The sequence below is a fragment of the Gobio gobio genome (genome assembly GCF_949357685.1).
Source record: "Gobio gobio genome assembly, chromosome: 7".
Lineage (NCBI taxonomy): Eukaryota > Metazoa > Chordata > Actinopteri > Cypriniformes > Gobionidae > Gobio > Gobio gobio.
In genome coordinates this window covers 21297498-21318861 of record NC_137103.1, presented here as the reverse complement: position 1 = coordinate 21318861, position 21364 = coordinate 21297498, and the positions used below count along the sequence as shown (strand labels likewise).

Sequence of the window (21364 nt, the reverse complement as noted above, 5' to 3'; positions counted from 1 at the left end):
AAGATTAGATAATACAAAATGTTATGAGCATTCAGATTGACTTAATGTTAAAAATGCTAAAATCATGGCAGTAACAATAGCCATATAACATGCCCTCTCAGTTATTTTTTTTTTACTTTATCTTGTCATGGTTTAGAAAAAATATATAAGTAAAGCCCTCGCACCCATGCCACTAGCACCTGGTGGCTTTAAGAAAACAGAGTACGTTGGGCAATATGCATTTAAGTAAATAGGAGGACTACGACAGTCATTTGTATTTGCCACACTTCTTGCTACCAGCTGGTGGCACTTAGCCTGACAAGCCAGACCCACATCAAGATGTTGGGTCTGAAAACTCACCATTGACAGGGCTCAATCCGAGGGGCGGGATAAACGGTTGTCTTTCAAATTCTCTCTGCACGCAATTGTATAGCGCCATGAGCGCCACAACCAACCAGAGTGAAGAAGGTGAAGCCGAGCTAACGTTGGTTGATAGACTTTCGCCGTATCCGGTAGGCAAAACTTTGAACATATCTTCTTTTCTTAAGAATGACTTCGGTGCTGTTCTTTGTTCTTTTCTCAAAGAAAAGCTTAACTCCAAGTCTTCCAGAGTCGCGGCCAAAGCCGATTCAAAAGACTGTTCGCTGTCCGTCAGCTTCTTTGTTTACGAGTAGCACGCAGAACCTCCGCAACTCTGCCGTGACGTGCCGTCATTATGTTAAGCCCGCCCACCGACTCTACACATGCTGTGATTGGCCTGACCAGAGTTTGGTTTTTCCATCTCTCAGGTCTACAGAGAGTTGTTAGACTACACTCATTTCTGCCGCTAGGGTGCGTCTAGATTTCTAGGCTAGGTGGCACTATGATTATAACTAAATGTTGGCGTGTAGATGTCTTCAGGCCAGGGCACTTATCAAACAAGTTTGAGGCAGATTTGACATTGTATTACAAGTTGTCAGAGCAACTTCCTGATTCGTGGCATTAATCTCATACATTAGCACTTAGCCAAGTGTTGCATGATTTAGTGTTTCTAGTATGTTTGGTATCTGATGCATATTTAAATGCGTTTCAGGGAGTGAATTACAATGTAATGCATGCCATTTACTGTTGCCAGCAGGTGGTGCTATGACTAACTGAATATTGCCATGTAGATGTCTTCAGGCCAGGACCCTGATAAAACGTGAAGTTTGGGGCAGTTAGACATTGTATGCGGTTTCATAGCAAAATGTCAGGCCGCCACGGACACACCCTTCAGCGAAAACTCAAGATCTTCGCAATTTAACGTCGCAAAGGCCTTTGGATTAGACTATGGATTAGAATCTGATGTTGTTCTGGTTAAATCTCAATGAGGAGTTAATCACAGTGTAAAACATGACATTTCCTGTTGCCCGCAGGTGGCGCTATGACTGTAACTGAATAATGTCATGTAGATGTTCTCTGGCCAGGACTCTTATCAAACATGTGAAGTTTGGGGCAGATCGGACATTGTATGCCCGAGTTACAACAACTTCCTGTTTCACGATGAAACATCAAATTTTGTCAGGCCGCCATGGACACTCCCTTCAGCGAAAACTCAAGATCTTCACAATTTAACATCGCAAAGGCCTTTAGATTAGACTGACCAAATATGATGTTGATCTGACAAAATCTCTAGGAAGAGTTCGTTAAAAGTACATCATCTGGAAATGGCAAAAACTGCCAAAATTTTGTAGAGAAAATTTAAAATATCTCACTTCCTGTTGGTTTTCAGATTTTTCCCGCAGGGACTTTTTTGTTGGTATTGGGCTGTTACATGTGCCTATACTTTACTAGAATTCTATACTAGAATTTCATACTTGTATGTGAAACGTAGTGCGAACAGAGCTTAATTTAATTTTGTAGGTGGCATTATCGAGCCATTTTACCACACCTTATTAACAATAAGATGTAAATTTTCACCACTTCTTAAAGTGTATGCAAAGTGTCATGAGTTTTCAAGCATGTTTAGGCCCTCAAAAATGCGATTCATTTGGGAGAAGAATAATAGACACAGCAATTCCAATAGGGTCCTCACACCACCGGTCCTAATAATAATAAGGGTTGGAATCCTCTAGGTTGCAATACATGACCTTTACCTATAGATTCATAGGCAAATGTCATGCTAGTCATAGTTCTAACTTCCGGCGACGACTCCTGTTCAGATTTTAAAAGACGTGCAGTGTATATCGGCCTTAAACCTCACATGTCTCAGACTAGAGGAGGCCTGTGGAATCTCATGGCCAAAAGAGATGCTTATCAAATGAGTGTCAAATGATGCAGAAATTGGGCTGTTAGTCACACAGGACAGCCGCAATCTTCTTAGCCTCTTTCTGCAGTATCATGAACAAACTGCTGTCTGTTTTCACAACTGAACAAAGCTGGTATCAGCCGCCTGACAGGAAAACACAAGGGGCAGATTTAGATCTATTAATCTGGAACTCTTCAGTGTGAAAAGAGCTCGATTTGGCTGAAACAAATGACGCGCTTTGAGGAACTGAAATTATAAACTGAAATCACATTTGCATTTATGCTATTATTACTAGAAACTTTTTTCCATGTGGCTTACATTTCTTGTGATTTTGGCATTGCTAGCAAAATGTTTTACCAGCTAGGAACTGTAACAAGTAGATCCACTGGAGGCAAGTGTTTTGAACCCATGTGCAGCATTTATTAACAAAACTTAAAACTAAGACTTGGCAAAACATAAAACAAAGTCATGGCATGGCTAAACAAAACTCACCAACAGCAGGTTACAACGTTAATAACAGACCAAGACACATGGCAAACATGAGGGCTTAAATACACACACTAATGACAAGACAAGTGACACCTGTGAACAGTGATTAAACAATGAACCAATGACAGGACACGACACAAGATCACATGAGGGCATGGGAGTCACATGACAAGACCAGGAAGTGCATGACAAGACTGTGAACATGACAAACTCAAACATAACCATGAACATGATAAACAAAACAGAACCAAGAACAATGAACATGGACCAACACCAAAACACCCTGTGACAGATCCCCCCCTCTATGGGCGGCCCCTGACGCCCAAACAACACCAAAACACCACTGGCCTAACAGAGAGTCTTAACCAAAAGTCTTGGGGGGCGGTCTTGGGGGAGGGATGGTGGGCCAGGCCCGTGCAGGGGCACCGGACCCAGACATGACCTGGACGGGCCTGGGAGCGTGGGCAGACCTGGACCCTGTGGCGTGGGCGGACCTGGACCCTGTGGCGTGGGCGGACCTGGACCCTGTGGCGTGGGCGGACCTGGACCCTGTGGCGTGGGCGGACCTGGACCCTGTGGCGTGGGCGGACCTGGACCCTGTGGCGTGGGCGGACCTGGACCCTGTGGCGTGGGCGGACCTGGACCCTGTGGCGTGGGCGGACCTGGACCCTCAGGCGTGGGAGGACCTGGACCCTCAGGCGTGGGAGGACCTGGACCCTCAGGCGTGGGAGGACCTGGACCCTCAGGCGTGGGAGGACCTGGACCCTCAGGCGTGGGAGGACCTGGACCCTCAGGCGTGGGAGGACCTGGACCCTCAGGCGTGGGTGGACCTGGACCCTCAGGCGTGGGTGGCCATGGCGGCAACGGCAGTTCACCGGGCCATGGCGGCAACGGCAGTTCATCAGGCCATGGCGGTAACGGCAGTTCATCAGGCCATCGCGGTAACGGCAGTTCATCAGGCCATGGCGGTAATGGCGGTTCATCAGGCCATGGCGGTAATGGCGGTTCAGGGGGCCACAGAGGCGTGGCCTTCATGGCCTCCATGTACCCCTTGCCCCCCCCCCCCCCCCCCAAATTTTCTTGGGCGGGACAGCAGGCTCGTGGGCTGGAGCCTGGACGGGGCCGTGGGCTGGAGCGGGCTCGTGGGCTGGAACGGGCTCGTGGGCTGGAGCGGGCTCGTGGGCTGGAGCCTGGACGTGGCCGTGGGCTGGAGCCTGGACGTGGCCGTGGGCTGGAGCCTGGACGTGGCCGTGGGCTGGAGCCTGGACGTGGGCTGGAGCCTGGACGTGGCCGTGGGCGTGGCCGTGGGCTGGAGCCTGGACGTGGCCTTGGGCGTGGCCGTGGGCTGGAGCCTGGACGTGGCCGTGGGCTGGAGCCTGGACGTGGCTGTGGGCTGGAGCCTGGACGTGGCCTGGAGCCTGGACGTGGACGTGGGCTGGAGCCTGGACGTGGGCTGGAGCCTGGACGTGGACGTGGGCTGGGCTCACTGGGGTGGAGAGTACTGTGGGACAGTGGAGCTCCTCATCCACTGTTCCCACAGTAAAGGCCGAGCCGTCCAACAAAAGGGCCTGGTCTATATATTGGGCCAGGGAAAAATGGATCTTCCCCCCTGGCATCTGTGATCGGACCGATTCGTTAAGCCCAAATCTAAAAATGTCCTTAAGGGCCACATCATTAAAATCTACCTGGCTGGAGAGTCCACAACACTCCTCAACATAGTCCTCAATGGATCGATGGCCTTGGCGTAGGTGAAGGATGGCAACTGCTGGGTTCATAATTTTGGTCTGTTATTCTGTAACAAGTAGATCCACTGGAGGCAAGTGTTTTGAACCCATGTGCAGCATTTATTAACAAAACTTAAAACTAAGACTTGGCAAAACATAAAACAAAGTCATGGCATGGCTAAACAAAACTCACCAACAGCAGGTTACAACGTTAATAACAGACCAAGACACAAGGCAAACATGAGGGCTTAAATACACACACTAATGACAAGACAAGTGACACCTGTGAACAGTGATTAAACAATGAACCAATGACAGGACAAGACACAAGATCACATGAGGGCATGGGAGTCACATGACAAGACCAGGAAGTGCATGACAAGACTGTGAACATGACAAACTCAAACATAACCATGAACATGATAAACAAAACAGAACCAAGAACAATGAACATGGACCAACACCAAAACACCCTGTGACAGGAACACATAAAAAAAAGCTTCTGGCATATTTTATGTAATTTTTTTTTAATCAACATATGATTTACACAACAGAAAAGAAAAATAAATGTTCCCCTATCCATCTGCTTTAAATCATCCCATGTGTACCAAGAATGTGAAAAAAATGAACATTCCATAAATAAAAATTTAAAGAACTGCGTGTACTGGACATGTCTTGGTCACCAAAACTGCATCACATTAAGTACGTAGGTGCTGAAACTTAATACTGTGATGTCTATTCATTTCAAGAGATCATGCGAATTTTATTTTTTCCTTCTGTTTACACTTCTAAAGCATCTATGCTAATAGATTGAACCTCCACACAATGTAATTTAATATCATAACAGATTCAATAAAATCAAAGGTCAGACTTCCTTTGCTTATTGATGCGAAGTTACAGAAATTTACCATTTCCAGCTTGAAGAGCACAATAAATACAAAATCCGGTAACACTTTATTTTACAGTGTCCTTGTTACATACGTTACATGTACTTAACATAGTAATAACAACATCTATATATCACAATAGGAAAATCAATTTTTTGATTCCATACTTTATTGAAGAGCGAATTTATTAATTCTAATTAAAAGTGTGCCTATACTTTCTACTTTGGACAGAATAAAAACTTTCACCTATTAACAGTTGTTATCATTACACTGGCTTGCACATACACACATGCATTAATACAAAGTTCAAAGCAACATGATTTCTCAGAAAGGAAGCCAGCAAAACTGCAGTATTTGTCAGCCATTTAATTCCACAGCAGACTGCAGATAATGCATTTCCACTAGTATAGTGAACGCTTCGAGAAGCTGTCACGACCTCTCAGTGTTATCTGAGGGCATCTCCAGCAATGTTTCATTTTCCCACCATTGCTCTGGGCTCAGAGACCAAAGAACTTGTATAGTTCTGGTTAGTCTCTAAATTTCTAGTTCAGTCTACCTAATCATTTACCAACAACTACAAAGAATGAGACACAACATAGACTATTTAATGATTTCCTAATACTAGTGAAAAACAACTGTGTAGTGCTAAATCTACCTCACTGGACTTACATCCTTTCATCGGCAGTGCAAATGTCCACCTTAAAAACGAATAAAGGCAAGAGACTGCCATTCCAGCGTATGACGTAGGATGCTCCAGTGAGAATATGCTAGTTCTCACAAGAACCAAGTTTTGTTTTGCTCTATCCTCTGCACTTAAGGCCCGGGTATACTTCACTTACCGCGCCTGGTCGCGTCACGCGCGCAGCCCTGTCCGCGCGTCTTTCAAAGTATACTACACACAACGGATGCGCGCGGATGATCGCGTTCGACACATGCGCAGTAAAAAAATGTCTATGCTCTACCAGACATCGGAGGGCAGCACTGAGTCCTGTCATCAACGGGACATTCGCTGGGCATGATCGGAGAAGAATTGTAGTGCATCCACCATTGCAACATAGTTTGGAAGAAACACTGAAGAATCAAAAATTCTCTCTTTTTTTCAAGTGTGTTGTTTTTAAACCGGTCTTTGCACACTCTTCTTCGACGGCTGAACACTGTGCTCAATACTGTACGTATTGCCACCTAGTGGACTCTTCTGTACTGCTGGCGCATGCGCTGTTGCACGCGGACCGTCCGCGCGGTCTGAAAATTTGGGCTGCGCGCGGACAGGGTGTGCGGCCGGCCGCGAGCCCTCCGAGTGACGAAAATTACGTCATGCGGGCGGTGCACGAACGCGGACGGCCGAAGTATACCCGGGCCTTTAGTCTCTCCGGGACTTACGCTACGCCTGCGTCCTACCTCATACGCTGGAACACCAGTCCCTCATGAACGTACAACACTTAACGGAATATAGAGATTACAGTTTGTAAAGTTTTAAATATGGATATTTTTCTTGCACAAAGGCATTGCTTAACTTCAGAAGGCCTTTATTAACCCCCTGGAGCCGTGTGGAGCACTAAGATGGAAAGATGCACTTTTATGGACTTCAAAACAGAAACAGCCATTCACTGCCATTACAAAGCTTGGAAGAGCCAGGACATTTTTTTATGTAACTCCAATTGTATTTGTCTAAAAGAAGAATGTCATTCTGACATTGAGGGTGGGTAAATCATGGGCTAATTTAAATTTTTGGGTGAACTATCCCTTTAATGCATAGACAGCAGCACATATTTATAGGCTACTGTCACTTTAAGACCTAATGCATGGATCCAATATACTGATACGTACCTGATTACATTACGGTTTACGTTCACTTAAAACACAACCGACTCTGATAATGAGAATACTTGCCAAGAACAATGTCATATACTAGGATGGCTTAAGGGTGAGCAAATCATGGGCTTATTTTCATTTTTGGGTGAACTATCCCTTTAAGGTCCAAAGAGGTGGAGCTGGACTAGATCAAGTGAGAGGGAACGAATGTCATTTGGCACATGCTGTGAGCACCACTTGTTTTAATTATTCACCATGATTAATAAAAAATAAACAAGGAAGTTTTCTAACACTTTATTTGAGTGGATAGCTATTTTTCAGAGAATTCAAGAAGTTTTTTATTGTACTTTTACATTTTTACTTTTTACATTAATACAACAGTATTAAAACAGACAAATACTAACTTAATTATATTCCCTTCTGTGCCAAGATAAAACGCCTTCTACGGCAACCTTCATATTAGTGATGGATTTACAAATTTTTTGTAGCATCTTTCCTCATGTAGAGATGTGTCACTGGTTCCCTTTCAGTCGGTCACGTGCGACATGTGTCTACGTTCCCTCCTTCAGGGGTGGGTAACATATGTAACCGAGACATTTTCTTTGGCTGGAAAAGCAGGGAACATGATAACAGGAGGTTTTCGTCTTCACAGGTGTCTCAGCATATCCGTCTGCCACGATCAAAATGATTCACTCTGTGGAAACATGACCGAGCACAGATGTAACTGTAACATCATGTTAAATTATGTTATAACAACAACTTGTAACATCAACTTGTTAAAATATACATAGACTCTCACAGTTGGAACCTGATGCTTTTAATCCCAGAATGATCAGAAACTAGACTGGTAAAATTTTAAAATGAGAGGTTTGTTGATCTGAATATGTAAGTAATAACACTGACAGTTTTGTTTGAACAGCAACGCCTGAGGATATTAAAATAAGTGAAGTCTTTGTTAGATACTGTAGGAGGAACATAAAGGGGAAAGTAAAATATAAAAATCAAATATATCTGTGATTCACGCTGACATTTCAAATAATAAATATTAGTACTTAAAACACTGTTTATGGTAATTACACGCATGTCTGGTTCACTATCTTTGTGGGGACTCTAATGGATTTTATACTGTACAAACTGTATATTCTCTCCCCTTACACTAACCCTACCCCTAGACCTACCCATCACAAAATTTTCAGCATTTTTACATTTTCAAAAAAACTTATTCTGTATGATTTATAAGCTTGTTTCCTCATGGGGACCTCAATGTAGGTCAGTGTTTATTCAGGTTGAAGTCCCCACCAGGATAGAAAAGCATGAACACACACACACACACACAAACAAATGAAAGCTGAAGGATTTGTGTTAAGTCACAGGAAGAGGCTTTGCACTTCCTGTTCTACATTACTGAAGACACCTACATTCAACTGTCTCTCTGTTCAACTGTTTCTCTGTCTTCTCGGCCTCTTCTCTGTAATTGATGCTCTTCAGGCTCTGCTCATATAGAACATGTGAACATTACAAACATACACACAAATAAATCCATAGCTATATTGGACAATGGTTTAACATGAATTAAATGTTATCTATTATTTCTAGTGTCAATGTGTTTATATATAGATAGTTCAGATGCAAAAACCTCTAAGTCTTTCTGACATGTTTTCTTTTAAATATGCATTTTTTTTTATCAGGCTCCTATATTTAGGTTCAGTAATTTCACTCAAAATGGGTTTTTGTTTTCACGCAAAAATGTCACTTTAGTAAATTTGTAGGTATTTATCAAATGTAACTGTCTTTTGCTGCAAAACCAGCTAAGTCCATGTGGGGTTTTTGTTTGTTTTATTTGTAAAAGTCCACCTCTTTGGACAACAACACATAGTAAACAGTTGCAAAATCACTAAAGGTGCAACTGGAAACTTTGCAAATGATGAAAGCAGAATTTAAAATGTAGCAATGACGAAACAGATCCACACAGTAGGGGGAGCTGTGATGCAAATGTACGCCACGTCCGTTTCTTTCAGAGTTTTACAGCAATACAAGGAACACTGTTGTGTTTACTTGCTACTCGCGAAATCCTCTCATTGCCACTGTAACATTGGACAAAACATGATAAAATCTTGCAGCTCAGCAATTGAAAGCCAGCTCATATGCACACTGTCATTCATCTTGAAATCATACAATTTGATTCATGTCTTCTGATTGGTTTCTATGGATTTTGCTGACAAAGGGAAGTGGCTTTTAGCGATTTCTGCCAACAAACCCGTATTTCTGAATGGGCGGATACTGGGATTTAGCGGATTTGAAAGTTTTTGATGAACGTATACTAGTGTGGAGAGCATTTGCTCAACATCATTATCTCATTTTTGACGGAGGTGGTGTTTAGGGGCTTTTGCATCTGAACTCTTCATAGTCATGATGTGATTGCTTGGCCAACATTTCAATAGTCTGGTTCGTTGTTTGCTGTAAACTTGTCCTGTAGCACAAAATCCCAGTTCCTCTAAAATCCTCCACCTCCCCCAGTTACACCTGCCTAGATCTGCTACGGGATTTATGTATATCTATTTTTGCAGCAACAGCATATCTTACATGTTCAGCCAGGGCCGTACAGAAACAAGCTGCTATTGATCACTTTAATGTGATCCCTGAGCAAAAGGCCACAAAGTGAAGCTTTTACATACTATTTCTATGAAGCTGTTCTCAAGTATATGTTAATTATCATACTTTAAAAACTGGACATCCGCTTTTCAAATTAAAGTCAATATTTGCTTTTAACTGTGACAAACTATTTTTAATGACAAGGGCAGGGGAACTTAGAACTGTTATCTGAGAGCACTGAGGGATATCAACATTTGCATGGTGGGACCTTAAATTTAAATAGGCTGGCCTGATGATGACAGTATTTTTTCTCCATTTATATCTTTATATATTACTTTGTATGATTTTGACAAAACATTTTGCTGAGCTGTATGTTCTGGATTGTTCTCATTGGTCTTTAAGATTGCTATATGAATACTCACCATCCCTACGCAGGACACACTTCCATAAACAGAAACAAAGGCAGAGAACCAGAAGAAACGCTACTGTAGTCACAGAGATCAGGATAGTAAGCGCTGTACCAACTGGTGAGAGAAGCAGAGAAAGCCATAGACTGAGTGCTATTTTACTGCATTTGTTCTCAATTACTATTTTACTTGAGAAATGGCTTCAGATTCAGTTTCTTCAACTTCCGGCACTTTTATATTGGAAATATTTTAAGATTTCAACTGTCGTCCTTTTGCTATTGTAACTGGAATTTTTTACGTTTGTAACCGCATTGCAGCGTTGTAGGTCAGAACGCTGGCTCTGTATAGGCAGATGCTGTTCACGTGAACACCACAACGAATGCGTGTGATGCTGACGAAGGAGCTGGCCAATCAGTGGCCAATACTGAGCCAGCGTTCTGATGTAGAACCCAGAAGCGCTGCAATGTGGTTACAGTGTAAACAATGTAAGAGACTAACACAGAAGAGAAGAAATTGTTGAATAAAGTCGTTATTTTTGTTTGTTTTTCACGCACAAAAAGTTTTCTTAATTAAGGTTGGACATGTAGTTATATGGACTATTTTAACAATGTCTTTACCTTTCTGGGGCTTGAAAGTGTTAATTAAATTGCTGTCTATGGAGGGATCAGAGAGTAGTCTCGTGTAGCCAGACCTTCAGACTGATGGCAGAAGGTCTGGACTCTATCGCAGCTTTCATTGGTCAAGGACCGCCCAAGAGGACATTTGACTGATATGTAACGCAACCAGTCACAGTTCGTCATGTTTATGGGCATGAAAATGTGAAGTCGATGTTGCTGTAATAACAGACCGGCATGCGTCTATAAATGATTCATTCAAGAATGTTTTGCAAGTTAACTTCAAAAATGGACCCGTGAACTTCACATATTTTTGAAAATCCACTATTTAGTCGATCCTGGTAAGCGCTCACTGTCACATTTGTAAACAAGACGGCATTGTTCTTCCACGAGTGAGTTTGGCGTTAAAGAACTCAACACACATGTCTTGCGGTCATCCTGTAGAATTCAACCAATCAGATGACAACTTCGAAACTCATGAAGTGTTTCCAGGTAAGTGTGCCATATGCATCAGATGTTCAGCCTCCGTGGGCGTGACATCTGAGGCTGAGACTAGTTAGATAACTCTCAGATTTCATCAGAAATATCTTAATTTGTGTTCCGAAGATTAACGAAGGTCTTACGGTTTTGGAATGACATGAGGGTGAGTAATTAATGACAGAATTTTCATTTTAGGGTGAACTAACCCTTTAAGCTCCGATCCATTTTACTTTTTTTCTTGAGGGAAGTCATGTGGAATCGCATGACATTTAATTCAGAGGAATTAAATTATGAAAGTCTTCTAGCTTTGAGGTGTTTAGATATCTATATTGATAAAGCATATGCAGTCTGTCATCCACACCATGTTTTTTTTGTCTGGTTGATTTATGGCTGTTTATAGCTCTGAGGAAGAGTTGGAGGATGAAAGGAATATTTGCCACGGAACTGACACCAAGCAGACGGCCTATGTTTTTGGCCACTCAATGCTAATATAGTCACAGTGGAGATGCTTCTGCGGTGTAAAAAAAAGGAAACCTCTAAGGGTTATTTGGAAGAGCCTTGATGCCAGTGGCTCAGGGCATTGAGAGCGCAATGTAAATGAAAGACTTTGCAGCAGCATAGCATCTTCTGCTAAATGTCTTTCCTGAACATTATATGAAAAAGGATTCAGTTTGCTTTGCATCCACCTCATTTTCAAGGTCTGTACTCTCTCTGGGTGGAAAGGGCCACATAATGTGTACCCTTCCCAGAGAGAAAGGCAGGATTCTGCAGTCAATATTTTGTATTACCCAAAAAAGGATGGGGGGTTGCGATAAATTTTAAATATATGGGACCTGAACTGTACTCTTCGGATATAGGTTTAAGACTCTAATCATCAAACTATTAGTGCCACAAATTCAATTCTAGGATTGATTTGTGACAATAGATCTAAAGGACGCATATTTTCATATTGAAATTTTGCCGAACACTGGAAGTTTCTCAGGTTCACTTTAAGGGGCGAAGCTTATTGAGTACTTCCTTTTGGCCTAGCTCTGTCCCCACACACATTCATCAAGTGCCCGGATGCTGCTCTGGCTCTGCTGTGACTCCAGGGTATCCATGTACTCAACTATATTAATGACTGGTTGATATTAGCCCTGTCAGAAGAGCTAATAGCATGACATCGAGATGTTGTGCTCACTCATATGAAGCATTTGAGGCTCAGGTTTAACCTCAGGAAGAGTGTGCTTTCTCCAAACCATTTTTCTAGGGAAATTGTGGGATTTGAACTTGATGCAGGCACAATTTGATTTAACCACTGTGAGAGACATCAAGCTAGGCCAGCAACTTTCAGTACTGTGAATTAAAAGGCTGCTAGGTCAAATGGCAGCAGCAGCCAACATTATTCCTTTGGGTCTATTGCACATGAGACCTCTTCAGTTCTGGCTCAAAAGCAGAGGGTTTCATCCTCTGAATCATCCCTCTAGAGTCGTAAAAGTCAAGCACCACAGACTTTGTGCTATTCGGCTTAAGAAGATGCCAGGATTCCTCAACAGAGGCCTGGCACTAGGGGTGTGTTGTCGTCACAAGTCTCTCACGGGCTGGGGTGCGGTTCTTGATGGGCGACAAGCCTTTATTAGGGGCCTCATACATCATGGCTTATAAATTGCCTTGAGATGAGGGCAGTGTTTTTAGCTCTGGAACACTTTGTCCCACAGTTGAGGTGCTACCATGTGTTGGTTGGCACAGACAACAACTCAGTAGTGGCTGCATTTGCGCTCTCTTTTCAGCCAGGTGCAGCAGAACAAGTTCCTGTCTGAGACCAGTTTATATTCCAGAGCATGTAATTGTGAGAGAAGACATCCTGTCTAGGCAGGGGCTCAGTCCTGGGGAATGGCAACTCCATCCACAAGTAGTGCAGTCCATATGGCAGAGGTACGACAGAGTGGAAGTGGATCTGTTTGCCTTCGAGGAGACAACCCACTGTCCCCTCTGATTCACCCTCAAACCTCCAGTTTTGTTGGAGCTGGATAGTATAGTACAGGCGTGGCCGAGGTTGTGCCTGTAAGCTTTTCCCTCGATAGCTCTGCTCCCGGGAGTTCTAGCTGGGTTCGCCAGGACTGAGTTTGCCTCCTTCTAGTGGCACCGTTCTGACCGATCCAAGTTTGGTTTGTAAAAACTCTCCTGAACGGCCTCCCCTGGGGGATTCCAGTCCAGAGAAATCTTCTATCTAAAGTGCAACTCCTTCTCCTAGAAAGTTATATGCCCTGAAAAGGCAACTGTTTGTATCTTGGTGTGAGCAACATGATGTGGATCCAGTTAACTGCCCTGGCAGTCCAGTATAAGAGCATCTCACAGCAGGGCTGGCTCTGACTACCTTAAAGGTGTATGTAGCTGCCATTCCCGCTAGTCGCACATCTCTAGACAGTTCTTCTCTGAGGATGCACCCTTTAGTGTCTCAGTTCTTTCGAGGTGCCAGATGGTTGTAGCCAATCTGTGAAGTGCAAGTTCCCTCCTGGGATCTAACAGTGGTTCTGGCAGATGCTGAATCTCAAAGTAGACGCCTCCTGCTTAGACTTTGTTCCAGGTGATGTTAGAGATATACTGCACCCCAGACCGGACTATATTCCAAAGTTCAGGGCTGCGTTGGCTATTCAAAGCACAGCACTGGCCCAAAAAGAGGTATATGCTCGTCATTCTAACATATGATAAGCAATTCACATTCTTGCAAAACCATGACCCCAGAACAATAAGATTGGCATGAATAAGAGATGAGTGAATGTAATTCTGAACCCGTATGACTTTCTTTCTTCAGTGGAACACAAAAGATATTTTGAAAAATGTCAGTGTTTTTTTCTTCATACATTGAAAGTCTTGTTGTTTTGGAACCACTAGCTGTCATTGTAAGACAAAGACATTCATCAAAATATCTGTTCCACTGAAGAAATAAAGTCATAGTTTGGAACAACACAAGGGTAAGTAAATAATGACATAATTTTAATTTGGGGGTAAATCATCCTTTTAAGTAACCGTTGGTGGATACATACTTTAGTTTGAACAACTGAAACAATACAGAGCAAAATCAAAAAGTGAACATCAATCTGAGAGACAAAAGGGCAGGAGCACAAGAGCATAACATAGAGAAAAGCACTGTGTTAGTGAAACAGTGACACAGTGACTAACAGTGGTCCTGGCAGATGCTGAATCTCAAAGTAGACGCCTCCTGCTTAGACTTTGTTCCAGGTGATGTTAGAGATATACTGTACCCCAGACCGGACTATATTCCAAAGTTCAGGGCTGCGTTTCCCAAAAGCATAGTTTGCGTAAGTTGATCATACGCTGTGTCCCAATTCGCATACTGTCCGTACTAAATAGTATTCGAAAAAAGAATTAGTGTGTCCCAAATCGTAGTATGTTGAAAAGAGTATTCCAAAGATTCCTGGATGGTTTACTATTTCCGGTCATAATTCGAAGTGCAGATCGATGCGCACTCTAACAGCTGATATTTCCCACAACCCATTGCGAGATGGACAAGGATTCTATTAGAACTACAAACGCGGGTAAAAAGTGTTAAAAAACGACAAACATGACGGTTATGCGAGTCTGACGGTTAAGTAGAGAGGGTTAGATAAAGGGGTTGAGTGAGCAATTATCAGTATTTAACCTGACAAAAAGATATTTATTCAATGTTAGCCACATTATATTTCACCTGCAGCAGCATTGTGAACTTTTGTAATGATACGTTTGGCCAATAACTTTGCAAACACATGAGAGGAGTCTCTGCATTAAAGACCCACGAATGGCAGATCAATGTGCTACTACATCTCTCCGATACGGTAAGAAATTAAATTGAATGTGGAGGATTTGAACTGTGACGATGATTGACAGGGCAGTCTAAACGGTGACGGAATACACGTAACTAAGCAACAGAGTCCGTTAAAGATGACGAAGTAGTATTTCCCAAAGCTTGCTTACTCTTCTGCTACACACTCAAAAGTATATACTTTTTCTTCACAAAAAGAGTACATACTTTTAGTACGTAGTATAAGTAGGCGAATTGGGACGCAGCAATAGAGACCATTGGTGGCAATTGTTTTCGATCAACTTAAGCTTATGATGCTTTTGGGAAACACTGCCCTGGCTGTTCAGCAAGGCTTGCAGGCTTTCTTCCCTCCGCCTTATGTGACACGAGATTGTTATGTCCAGTCCGTTCTTCGAGAATCTATGTCCACTGCTTAGATCAGTGGTGTAGATCCTCTCAGCTTGTGGTCTGTTTTGGTGGTCGCAATAAAGTGAATGTGGTCACGAGCAGCGTATCTAGCATTGGATTACTTATAATATCACCCTCTCCTATGAGGCATGTAGAATGGCTTTGCCTCTTGGGGTCAGGGCTCACTCCACTAGGAGAATGGCCTCTTCCAAGGTACTTGCTAGCAAATACATTTTGTGATGTGTGTGCTGTGGCTGGTTGGTCCTCTCTGCACATGTGTGTAACCCTGTTCCCTGAGAGGGGAACGAGACACTGCATTGCATTACCATGCCCCAGTTATACTTGTGTGTTTTCTTCAGACAAATTGAAACTGTCGACACACATTTGTGGAATCTATTTAGCATTCTCATAGCATCAATGCTACGACACAGCATCGCATTCCCCTCTCAGGGAACCGGGTTACATACGTAACCTGAGACTTTTTCAGTTCTGAAAGCTACAGTAGGTTTTCATAGTGCAATGAACCCATTTACCTCAAACGAAAAAGAAAATAAAAATATAATTTTATTCAATATAAACCATCGTAAGCAAAGTGCATAATAAAATAGTTTACACTCACTTTTAGTGTTCATTGAAACAGCAATGGCATTCTCCAGTCCTTTATGATGAACTAGACATTTGACAGAGACATCCTTCAGGAGTCCAGCCTGGATGGTCAATGTACTGATGACCAGAGTCGTGCCGTCACTCTGCTGGATAGCGGTGGTTACAGGTGTACCAATGATCCGGTCATTCCCCTCCACGTTCCATACTATTTCAGCCTGTGGCCGGGCGACGGCAGTACAGTTTGCCTCAATCACTCCAGGAGATGCGGTCTTGTAGCTTACTTGAGGTTTGGGTAGGACTGTAAATTTATATGATACAGGATATAGGTTTTGTGTTTTACTCCCAGAGATTTTAGTCTAGGGGTGTAAAACATTTTAAACATTTTATTTACATGTGAATGACCATCATTGAGATAGATGAGTTAGACCTGCAGAGTTAGAAATGGCCCAAATTTCTCACAAATATGTCTGATGATACTCTATTTGTTGTTAGGATTTTGTTTTTGCCAAATTTTAGGCTGTTTCCCTCGGAGATCTAACTGCTCATCAATATAACAATGTTTGAGATGGCCAATGAAATAAAATAAGGCAGGATTTACTGTTCACAGATACAGAACAGGAATTCTAGATTTAATATTGGTAGAGTACAAGGTATAATTTAAATAGCTAAACGTGTCATATTTGACAATTTACCAGCAGAGGCCAACAAAGCCATGTTAAAAAACCAAACCTTTTTCCCAAACCAAATCCCAACACAAAATCATGCATTGCCTTTGAATGGTAACCATTTGTCTTGGCTTGAAAAGCAAGCGTTGGCTTTGTACATACACAGATCTGCATGCCATCTGAGTGTTTACAGCCCACAAAGTTTCACCAGTATTTCAAAGCTACAAAGATGTCTATTCAAAGCACAGCACTGGCCCAAAAAGAGGTATATGCTTGTCATTCTAACAGATGATAAGCAATTCACATTCTTGCAAAACCATGACCCCAGAACAATAAGATTGGCATGAATAAGAGATGAGTGAATGTAATTCTGAACCCGTATGACTTTCTTTCTTCAGTGGAACACAAAAGATATTTTGAAAAATGTCAGTGTTTTTTTCTTCATACATTTAAAGTCTTGTTGTTTTGGAACCACTAGCTGTCATTGTAAGACAAAGACATTCATCAAAATATCTGTTCCACTGAAGAAATAAAGTCATAGTTTGGAACAACACAAGGGTAAGTAAATAATGACATCATTTTAATTTGGGGGTAAATCATCCTTTTAAAGTAACCGTTGGTGGATACATACTTTAGTTTGAACAACTGAAACAATACAGAGCAAAATCAAAAAGTGAACATCAATCTGAAAGAGAAAGGGCAGGAGCACAAGAGCATAACATAGAGAAAAGCACTGTGTTAGTGAAACAGTGACACAGTCATTCACTTTGGCCACAGTCTGAATAAATCATAGATCTCACAGTCTCACCCTCCAACAATCAGTTTCTTTCATATCTCTCTTTCTCTGTCTGTTGTCGCCATTTTCTCCAGTTCTGTGTGTTTAGCCTTGTCCTGCCCTCTCTACCACTCTGTGCTACAGCCCTACCAGCTGCACTGAACTGGACTTGTGTGCATTTGGTTAAAGCTGTTAAGTTATCAAGCTGTAACCTGTGACATGTGAATTTTTCCTTTATGTTTTATATGATGACCACTAAGGAGCTCTAAGCATATGTTTTGTATTCTGGATATTTTTCTGAAGAAGATGCTGTTCAACAGGAATTGAAGTGTGAAGCACTTTTGTTTGTTCTGTGCATTTTACTAGGAAATGAGTGCCCAGAGTCTTTATTACAATTAACAATCATCAAGGCAGTAGCCATGAATTCTTTTCACCACAAATTCAGCTGTTAAACATGATTATTTTGATGGCTCCAACAAAAGTATATAGGCAACCATTGATTAACAACCTCATAGATCACAGAAGGCCTGTCTTAAAAGGTTAATAAGTTATTGTTCAAAATTTCCCATGGAGAAAATAAATGAGTTTTTACTTCTGTAACCCGACTCTTTACACTCTATTCATATTCGGATCTGTCAACAATAAACACTGCCTTCTATTATTTGATCTCAATCATTTCGACACTGATGAGAGATGTTAGCTTGCTGAGACAGACCACCATAACATTTTACTTTAAAAACTTATTGTCATCTTAACAACAAACAGAGCAGCAAGTATATCAAATATTGGCATTATCCAATGAATGAAGATTTCACAAAACCCAGAGGGACTTACCAAAAATAGTGAGGCAACTTGTGGCACTCTTAATGCCATCTGGGTACGTGTGGAACTCACAGGTGTAGCAGGCCTCATCTTTAGCCTGGACAGACCATAAAGTGAGCTCTGTGTCAGACAGGGAAGGGTTTAAGCTTGCACGATCCACAAACTCTTCTTCAATTACAGGGTCACTCTGCCTTGCAAAAAATGCGATTTCACGCATTTCTGCTTTATTCAAAATCTTCTTCCACAACACCTGCTTTACTTTCTCTGGCAGGGCATACCGACAGGCCAGAGAGGCTTGTTTACCACCCACTGCAGTCTTATTGCCTTCTGGGATCACTGTAGCTGTAAAGCAATCAAAATAAGTTTCTATTATACTAACAATGGCATGATAACAAATACACTGTATTTTATACATGTAATAGACATGCAAACTACTATCTAGGAACTATGTCCCTAGACAAACTGCATTAAATAATTGGGGTATTTAGGTTTTGGGAGGGAGAGATCTTAGTGAGACCCAGATGAGACGGATACTAGTAAAGACACTTGTCTTTGTATATTCATTTAGCAATATCCCCTTGTGGCCCTGAAGCCTTAATCAGTCCAGCTCCTTTGTCTTAAACTGATGTTCTATCACGCTATAATCCATCACGCTCTAAGGTCACAAAGCTCTGGACTTTTGATAGTACAGAGGATGTCAAAGTCTACTAAAGCTTTTTTTGTATTTGTCTCATAAACTCTAGAATAGCCTTCCTGATAATGTTCAGGGTCCAGACACACTGTCTGTTTGAATCTAGACTAAAGACACATCTCTTTAGCCAAACATTTACATAATGCTTCTCATAAACTCGTACCATAATTATACCTGATGAAATGGTAATTATTTTCCTTTTGCTTCCCTGATTTTGCAAACTTGTGCAAGCTCCAGTTTGGATCCAGCCTTTGCGAAGTTTTCAAGCAATGCCGACAATTGCAAAGGCTTAAGATGACACCTACTTTGGATCTATTAATTTATAATTTAATTGCCACCTACTGGTGTAACAAAGTAATCTGCAAAATGAGTCAATGAAAAATCTCCACCATCAATTAAAATCCCAGTGTTGTTGGACTGTACTAGTGATGCTCATGTCAAATGGAAGTAGCGTAGATGCATTTTCCCAAAATATCTTGCCCAAGACTCACCTGTAACAGTAAGACAGGTCTGTCCTTCCCTTGAGCCTTTTGGATAAACATCAAAGATGCAAGTGTAACAGCCCTCATCCCTGTAGCTGACACGTTTGATGGTGATGGCGCTGGCATCTCGTGGAGAGGCCGCTAGCTCCACATGCTGTTGACCGCTCACACTGTCTTGTTGACCAGGCTGGTAAGTGATTAACGTCTGGTTCTGCACGTCCAGCCAGCGGATCTGATTAATTGATTCTCCTTTAGCCTTGACAAGCGTACAGCTCAGAGTGAAGGGCTGTTCAACCAGGGCCTCCAGACGTGCCGGAGCTGAGACCCTACCTGAGACAGACCAATAATAAGACTAATCCAAATAAACCACTTACAGACAGAACAATGAGATTATTCAAATCACACACCTTGTAGTCTGGAAACCATTACCAAAGACACACAGATCTGTAGACATCTTGGCAAGGAGACCACAAACATTTTAGCCTAGTGTAAAGGAAATACAGTATTTCAGTATAGCACCAGATTATAAGCTATAATTGTAAAATTAAAGATGTTCAGAATGTTGTACCCTTTGTATTGAGAGGGCATTTAACAGTCCAGGTCAGTCTTGTGGGATTAAAGTGAAGGTGATTTCTGTCAATTAGAGTCGTTTCCAACATCTTACTGAAGGGCTGCCATCTGTGTTCACATTACAGACATTTTTAAAAGTATAAATTAGTGAAAATACTCAGAGTTTTGCAGGCAAATGTAAATTGTACACTTTATGTTAGGTGCCTTTAATGAAATGCATAAAAAAATGGATAGGTACAATGTATTAATTATGTTCATGTTGTATTGCGAATCACTTTTGCTGCTATAGATGTGGGATGCAGGTTGTGGGACAGGTCCGTGGTATGGTTAGGTTTAATGGTGGGTTAAAGGGTAAGGGAAGAGTCAAAAGTGTAATTAGATGTAAACATAAGATTTATAGATTACAATGTAAAGACGTGTACAATATGTGCATTGTATCAGCTGATTAATTTAAAATGTTATTACATAGTAGTTAAAATATAAAAGAGGGACCAAATTTACTTTGCTTAAATATTTCTTTACCAAACTAAAATTTTAATTATTACTTTTGAATTGATGATCTGGATTGCATAGAGAAGGAAAAACAGCATACAAGTGTCCAGTATCAAGCTCAAATATAAGATGTGTTTGCATGACTTTAGAATTTCTAAAATAAATAAATAAATACGAATGTATATATCCAGACCACTTGATGTCAATGAATATTTAAGAAAAACATCATTAGTGTGTGTTTGAACAGTTTCATCCATAACCACACTATAACAACAATCATGATATGCATTTTCTGATTATTATTTTAAGAGGTCAAAATGATTCCACAAGGATTATATAAATATATAGATAAATGCTTGTTTTTTTGGCTTTGCTGAGAACAGTTCAATAACAAACAGTTTCTTTTTCTTTCTTTTTTTTTTACAAATATTTGTTTCTGTATATCTGATTCAAAATAACATTTAAAAATGGAATTAAAATGTAAGGTTAGTAAACTAGTGCCTTTTGGGAAAATTAGATAACAAAATGAGGCTAAAGTTTGATATGAAAGTAAACTAAGATGGACTCTTACATACCTCTACGTGGTGTAGATGCCCTCTGCTCTCAGCTGTACATGCACAACACACTCTTCAACACACTGAATCAGCTGGACTGCAAACGGTGCTTTCTCCACCCATCACTAACACACTGTATATGCCAACGTCAAGCACGTGGTGGCTTTGTCTCAATACTCATTGAGCTGCCTACTTAGACAGCATTGTCAGGCATCTCAGCTCACTCACTCACACATACACAAATGGCATATAGTGCCCAAATACAAAG

General features: G+C 41.6%; 1 protein-coding gene across 3 annotated transcripts; it reads right to left on the bottom strand.

The window, feature by feature from the left end:
- Positions 1–7435: 7435 nt before the first annotated feature.
- Positions 7436–21235, bottom strand: LOC307129188 (OX-2 membrane glycoprotein). 3 transcript variants are annotated; one of them, XM_079821400.1, is made up of 9 exons: positions 21118–21235; positions 20049–20158; positions 19888–19963; positions 19490–19810; positions 18320–18649; positions 16059–16343; positions 10172–10273; positions 8576–8648; positions 7436–7851 (listed from the first exon to the last, which is right to left on the bottom strand). In XM_079821400.1, the coding sequence occupies exons 3-8, from the start codon at positions 19955–19957 to the stop codon at positions 8578–8580; spliced, it is 1179 nt and encodes a 392-aa protein (XP_079677526.1). In that variant the 5' UTR covers positions 19958–19963; positions 20049–20158; positions 21118–21235; the 3' UTR covers positions 7436–7851; positions 8576–8577. The 3 variants fall into 3 exon arrangements, with proteins under 3 accessions (XP_079677526.1, XP_079677527.1, XP_079677528.1); XM_079821401.1 differs by lacking the exon at positions 8576–8648; XM_079821402.1 differs by lacking the exons at positions 8576–8648; positions 10172–10273.
- Positions 21236–21364: the final 129 nt, after the last annotated feature.